At 37.3% G+C, this 7075-nt stretch overlaps 1 protein-coding gene across 1 annotated transcript; it reads left to right on the top strand.

Annotated features, from left to right (window-relative positions):
* Positions 1-499: 499 nt before the first annotated feature.
* On the top strand, positions 500-1689 carry LOC127091470 (germin-like protein subfamily 2 member 4). Its single transcript, XM_051030114.1, has 2 exons — positions 500-838; positions 922-1689. The coding sequence occupies exons 1-2, from the start codon at positions 727-729 to the stop codon at positions 1467-1469; spliced, it is 660 nt and encodes a 219-aa protein (XP_050886071.1). The 5' UTR covers positions 500-726; the 3' UTR covers positions 1470-1689.
* Positions 1690-7075: the final 5386 nt, after the last annotated feature.

Here is a 7075-nt window from a genome sequence, read left to right as displayed (position 1 = left end):
TCCCACTTTCATAATTAGATCTTTTAAAAATTTATAATGTAACAATGATTGGTAAAACTAAAAAAAAAAGGGACTAATTTGATAAAGTTATTTAACTTGTATGATATTTGGTGAATAAATAAAAAGAACTCCTGGTTGCGCTCAAAATCTATCTAGAAGCATAACATTGAAACTGAAGCGGTGGGTGCTGCATCCATTCATTGTCAAAGGTTGCTGAGATTTGGTATTTGGTGCTAAACTTTCTAGCCAATTCTCTTTACATACTTTTTTTTTTAATCATTATTGCCTAATTTGCATGATTGGTAAGTTCTAGAGTTGATTACTACTACAACTTTGCATGATTGGTCTAATTTAGATCTGCTTAATTATCACTTCTCATTACATCTCTCACCAAACCTCTTTTCATTGAACTGTCAATGTTCACATTTTCCCAGCAACCAACAAACTAATTACCTATATACTGATTTACTAGTTACTATCTTTCTAGTAAAGCCTTTTTTACTGAATTGCTTTGAATTTAAGTTGAAGGATTTTACCATCACATTTGGTTCATCTACTCTGCCAATAGTAACCACTGTCTTATGACATATATAAAGAGAACCTTATGCCATATTTCTCACCATCCAACTCAAGACTTTCCTCTCTTCTCTCCAGCCATATATATAATCAGCACTTTTCTGTCTCCATTCATTGTTCATCAAAGCATTAATTGATTAGTTAATAGCCATGTCACCAACAAATTGGTCAATTTTGGTGATTTTATGCTGTGCCATTTCATTTACATTGGCTTCTGATCCTGACACACTTCAAGACCTTTGTGTAGCTCTTCCCTCTTCAGGTAATGCATGTTAAACACTTATGATATTGTTTGAGACAGCTATAGAAACTTTCATAACAGTATATGGTTTATGTTATGTACAGGTGTTAAGGTTAATGGATTTGCATGCAAGGCGGAGGCAAATGTAACAGCGGCTGATTTCTTTTTCGACGGTTTAGCGAGTCCTAAAGCTATCAACAACACGGTGGGATCTTTGGTTACTCCAGCCAATGTTGACAAAATTCCAGGGCTTAACACATTAGGAGTATCTTTGTCAAGAATAGACTACAAACCTAAAGGACTTAACCCGCCACACACACACCCTCGTGCCACCGAGATTGTTTTTGTGTTAGAAGGTGAATTAGATGTTGGTTTTATCACTACATCAGACAAACTCATTTCTAAGTCCATCAAAAAGGGTGAAGTCTTTGTTTTCCCAAAAGGTTTGGTGCATTATCAGAAGAACAATGGAGATAAAGCTGCTTCTGTGATTTCTGCTTTTAACAGTCAACTTCCTGGTACTTTCTCAATTGCTTCAGCACTGTTTGGTTCAACACCAACTGTTCCTGATGATGTTCTTGCCCAGGCCTTTCAGATTGATGCTAAACAGGTTGGTGAAATTAAGACAAAACATGCTCCTAAGAAGACTTAATATGTATATGATACTCAAGAGAGGAATTCATATTACTTTTGGAATAATAATTGTTAGAGTTTTGATTATTATTGTATCTGTACAACAATTTGTATGGTGTTGCATTTTGCTGCTTAATATGAATTGAGTATAAAATAATTGTATTGAGATTATGTAGAGTAAAAGTGTTGATAATAATGCAAATTCAATGAATGTGCACATTTTATGTGGGATTATGATATATGCTTTCATTTCTTTTCTATGCACTGAAATAGACATTGTACCTTTATCACCTCACTTTCTCTTTCATAATGTTTCGTTGTTAAATCAGTTTGGTAAGATGCATACATCTAAAGTTGAAGACTTCAAACTAGTTGCTTGGTAGAAAATAAATTTCATTCTTCAAGGTCATCTAGAAATAAAAAAGGGCACTGTGTAGGATATAATAAAAATTTATGAAACATTAAACTAATGATTAAAATGACTTAGTTTAAATTTTACTAATTGTTATATTCGAATTTCAAAGATTAGGAGAGAGCCTCTAGATTATATGAAAGTTCGAAGAAATCATGAAGAGATGAGATCATTCTGAAATGAAAGAGAATATAGAAATAAAAGAAGACACGCGTATACAATTGAAAATTGAAATGCAAATATGTGTTCAAAGGACTAAACTCAGCAATAACTTGTAGGTAGTTAAGGTAGTTTTGGCCAAAACATATAGCCGCATGTTAGGCATGCAAAAACAAAGGTCATTGTTAAAAAATAATAAGTTAAGTGTGAGTTGGAGTTCTACATTAATTATAAATGTGGAGATTTGAGCATTTATAAATGGGAGAACGTATACACTTATCATCTTAAGATTTGGATAAATATGTGGTGTCTCTCTCATTTGTGTGTTGTTGTTAGCCCAATATTGATGTTCCTCCTCATGACCCAACAAATGGTATCATGAGCTTTTGGTTCGAGAAATGGACCGACTTATTTGTATCGAAATGCTCAAGAAGAGTTGTTCCGTTGAAATCGAAATGCCCAGAAAAGAGGTGTCAACGGCGGTACAACACTTGAGGTGGAGTGTTAAGAATAATAAGTCAAGTGTGAATTGGAGTCCCACATTGGTTATAAATGTGAAGACTTGTGCATTTATAAAGTTTTGCCTGAATATGTGGTGTGAGTTGGAGTCTCACATTGGTTATAAATGTGAAGACTTGAGCATTGGTCCAATCTAAAAAGAGAATATTAGAGGACCTTTGATGTGGGAAAATTATTTATGCTAAGAAGGGAAGGTTGACCTTTGATGTGGGGGATGAAAGGATTAAATCCAAATCCAAAAAGTTGATAGTCGGGATTTAACCGTTGATAGTCGGGATTGAACCAGTACCACCCCCACGGGTTCAGAAGTATGAACTACCCTATAGGAAGAAGAATAAGAAGATTAGTGGATACGAGAGATGACTTGATAACCATTTTTAGAGAACCACCATGAGTGCTTGCACTCATGAACCGTCGAGTTAAAAGCGGCGTTAAACAAAGCGCTACGTGGGAGATAACCCATGCTTTTCGTACTAATTATTCTTTTTGTTTGATTTTTGTTTTGAGGTAATAAAAAGGATCACGAAAAAGAAGCGAAACAGGTGATAAAGTTGAAAAAATGGTGAAATTTTGATACAAAAACTCTGCCCAGAAAAACCCAACAAAACCACGAGAACACAAAATTTCCCATACAAAAATCAGGAAGCTGCTACGGGGGGTTGTAGCACTTGCTACGGGCCATAACAGCCTTCATGAACCAAAACTCTAATAATCCATTTTTCATACAAAAAACAAGGTCTTCCTACAAGACGCCGTAGCAGGTGCTACGGGCCGTAGTAAGCCTAGCGCCCCAAATTCCAAAAAAAAATCATTTTTTTTCAAATCCCCTTGGTCCCACCCACCTCTCTCTCTCTCACTCAATCATTATCCTTTGCTTACCACCTTTAAACACTCAAATTTGATTTTTCAAACATCATTATCATAAAAACTTTCTCTCTCCAAACCTATAATCTCCATCATTCTCCCACATTCTTTCAAAAACCTCCATTATTACTAAACCCAAAGCTTCCACCTTTATCCATTTCTCGCCTCCAAATCCTACCACCTTCAAAAAAACCTTCATCAAACATCAGTTTGATCACACTTCCGGACACAAAATTTGAAAAAGCTTATTTTGAATTTTTTTATAATTTGATCAACAATGGCACCAAAAATGAGTGATAAGGGAAAGCAAGTCACAATCATCAAGGCTTAAGAGGATATGAAGCATTAGAGCCTCAAATCCTCAAAACATCATCTTCAAAAATAACGATAAAGTCAAACGATATTTCGCCTTAATCAAGTAGAAGCTCACGACAACAAGAGGAGGGTGCCCTCAATTTGTCTAACCATGATGTAAGTAACACTATGAAGGAGGACATTTTCCCACCACCTACTCATCCTACCCAACATGAAGTTGGACCTTCAAATGATAATCAGGATAGATGGGAGTGGATGTAATCAGAGATTCAAGGCGTGAATGAGAAGCAAACAAGACAAGACATGGTTTTGGATGATGTTGCAACAACTTATGTTGCGCTTCCCACCTTCCGAGTGAGGTCTTTGTGAGTTTGCTTCATCTTGCTTGCGCTAAAACATTGAGGGGAAGGTTGACCTTTGATGTTGGGGATGAAAGGATTAAATCCAAATCCAAAAAGTTGATAGTCGGAATTTAACCGTTGATAGTCGGGATTGAACCAGTACCACCCCCACAGGTTCAGAAGTATGAACTACCCTATAGGAAGAAGAATAAGAAGAGTAGTGGATACGAGAGATGACTTGATAAGTGGGCATGGACTATTGAGAGCAAGGTTGAGGAACCATTTTTAGAGAACCACCATGAGTGCTTGCACTCATGAACCGTCGAGTTAAAAGCGGCGTTAAACAAAGCCTATGTGGGAGATAACCCATGCTTTTCGTACTAATTATTCTTTTTGTTTGATTTTTGTTTTGAGGTAATAAAAAGGATCACGAAAAAGAAGCGAAACAGGTGATAAAGTTGAAAAAATGGTGAAATTTTGATACAAAAACTCTGCCCAGAAAAACCCAACAAAACCACGAGAACACAAAATTTCCCATACAAAAATCAGGGAGCTGCTACGGGGGGCTGTAGCACTTGCTACGGGCCATAACAGCCTTCATGAACCAAAACTCTAAAAATCCATTTTTGATACAAAAAACAAGGTCTTCCTACGGGAGGCCATAGCAGGTGCTACAGGCCGTAGTAAGCCTAGCGCCCCAAATTCCAAAAAAAAAAAATCATTTTTTTTCAAATCCCCTTGGTCCCACCCACCTCTCTCTCACTCAATCATTATCCTTTGCTTACCACCTTTAAACACTTAAATTTGATTTTTCAAACATCATTATCATAAAAACTTTCTCTCTCCGAACCTATAATCTCCATCATTTTCCCACATTCTTTCAAAAACCTCCATTATTACTCAAAGCTTCCACCTTTATCCATTTCTCGCCTCCAAATCCTACCACCTTCAAAAAAACCTTCATCAAACATCAGTCTGATCACACTTCCGGACACAAAATTTAAAAAAGCTTATTTTGAATTTTTTTATAATTTGATCAACAATGGCACCAAAAATGAGTGATAAGGGAAAGCAAGTCACAATCATCAAGGCTTAAGAGGATATGAAGCATTAGAGTCTCAAATCCTCAAAACATCATCTTCAAAAATAACGATAATGTCAAACGATATTTCTCCTTAATCAAGCAGAAGCTCACGACAACAAGAGGAGGGTGCCCTCAATTTGTCTAACCATGATGCAAGTAACACTATGGAGGAGGACATTTTCCCACCACCTACTCATCCTACCCAACATGAAGTTGGACCTTCAAATGATAATCAGGATAGATGGGAGTGGATGTAATCAGAGATTCAAGGCGTGAATGAGAAGCAAACAAGACAAGACGTGGTTTCGGATGATGTTGCAACAATTTATGTTGCGCTTCCCACCTTCCGAGTGAGGTCTTTGTGAGTTCGCTTCATCTTGCTTGCGCTAAAACATTGAGGGGAAGGTTGACCTTTGATGTTGGGGATGAAAGGATTAAATCCAAATCCAAAAAGTTGATAGTCGGAATTTAACCGTTGATAGTCGGGATTGAACCAGTACCACCCCCACAGGTTCAGAAGTATGAACTACCCTATAGGAAGAAGAATAAGAAGAGTAGTGGATACGAGAGATGACTTGATAAGTGGGCATGGACTATTGAGAGCAAGGTTGAGGAACCATTTTTAGAGAACCACCATGAGTGCTTGCACTCATGAACCGTCGAGTTAAAAGCGGCGTTAAACAAAGCCTATGTGGGAGATAACCCATGCTTTTCGTACTAATTATTCTTTTTGTTTGATTTTTGTTTTGAGGTAATAAAAAGGATCACGAAAAAGAAGCGAAACAGGTGATAAAGTTGAAAAAATGGTGAAATTTTGATACAAAAACTCTGCCCAGAAAAACCCAACAAAACCACGAGAACACAAAATTTCCCATACAAAAATCAGGGAGCTGCTACGGGGGGCTGTAGCACTTGCTACGGGCCATAACAGCCTTCATGAACCAAAACTCTAAAAATCCATTTTTGATACAAAAAACAAGGTCTTCCTACGGGAGGCCATAGCAGGTGCTACAGGCCGTAGTAAGCCTAGCGCCCCAAATTCCAAAAAAAAAAAATCATTTTTTTTCAAATCCCCTTGGTCCCACCCACCTCTCTCTCACTCAATCATTATCCTTTGCTTACCACCTTTAAACACTTAAATTTGATTTTTCAAACATCATTATCATAAAAACTTTCTCTCTCCGAACCTATAATCTCAATCATTCTCCCACATTCTTTCAAAAACCTCCATTATTACTCAAAGCTTCCACCTTTATCCATTTCTCGCCTCCAAATCCTACCACCTTCAAAAAAACCTTCATCAAACATCAGTCTGATCACACTTCCGGACACAAAATTTAAAAAAGCTTATTTTGAATTTTTTTATAATTTGATCAACAATGGCACCAAAAATGAGTGATAAGGGAAAGCAAGTCACAATCATCAAGGCTTAAGAGGATATGAAGCATTAGAGTCTCAAATCCTCAAAACATCATCTTCAAAAATAACGATAATGTCAAACAATATTTCTCCTTAATCAATCAGAAGCTCACGACAACAAGAGGAGGGTGCCCTCAATTTGTCTAACCATGATGCAAGTAACACTATGGAGGAGGACATTTTCCCACCACCTACTCATCCTACCCAACATGAAGTTGGACCTTCAAATGATAATCAGGATAGATGGGAGTGGATGTAATCAGAGATTCAAGGCGTGAATGAGAAGCAAACAAGACAAGACGTGGTTTCGGATGATGTTGCAACAATTTATGTTGCGCTTCCCACCTTCCGAGTGAGGTCTTTGTGAGTTCGCTTCATCTTGCTTGCGCTAAAACATTGAGGGGAAGGTTGACCTTTGATGTGGGGGATGAAAGGATTAAATCCAAATCCAAAAAGTTGATAGTCGGAATTTAACCGTTGATAGTCGGGATTGAACCAGTACCACCCCCACA

This window comes from Lathyrus oleraceus, chromosome 6 (genome assembly GCF_024323335.1).
Source record: "Lathyrus oleraceus cultivar Zhongwan6 chromosome 6, CAAS_Psat_ZW6_1.0, whole genome shotgun sequence".
Lineage (NCBI taxonomy): Eukaryota > Viridiplantae > Streptophyta > Magnoliopsida > Fabales > Fabaceae > Lathyrus > Lathyrus oleraceus.
Note: the sequence above shows the minus strand (reverse complement) of the source record. Positions and strands in the feature narration are given on the sequence as shown.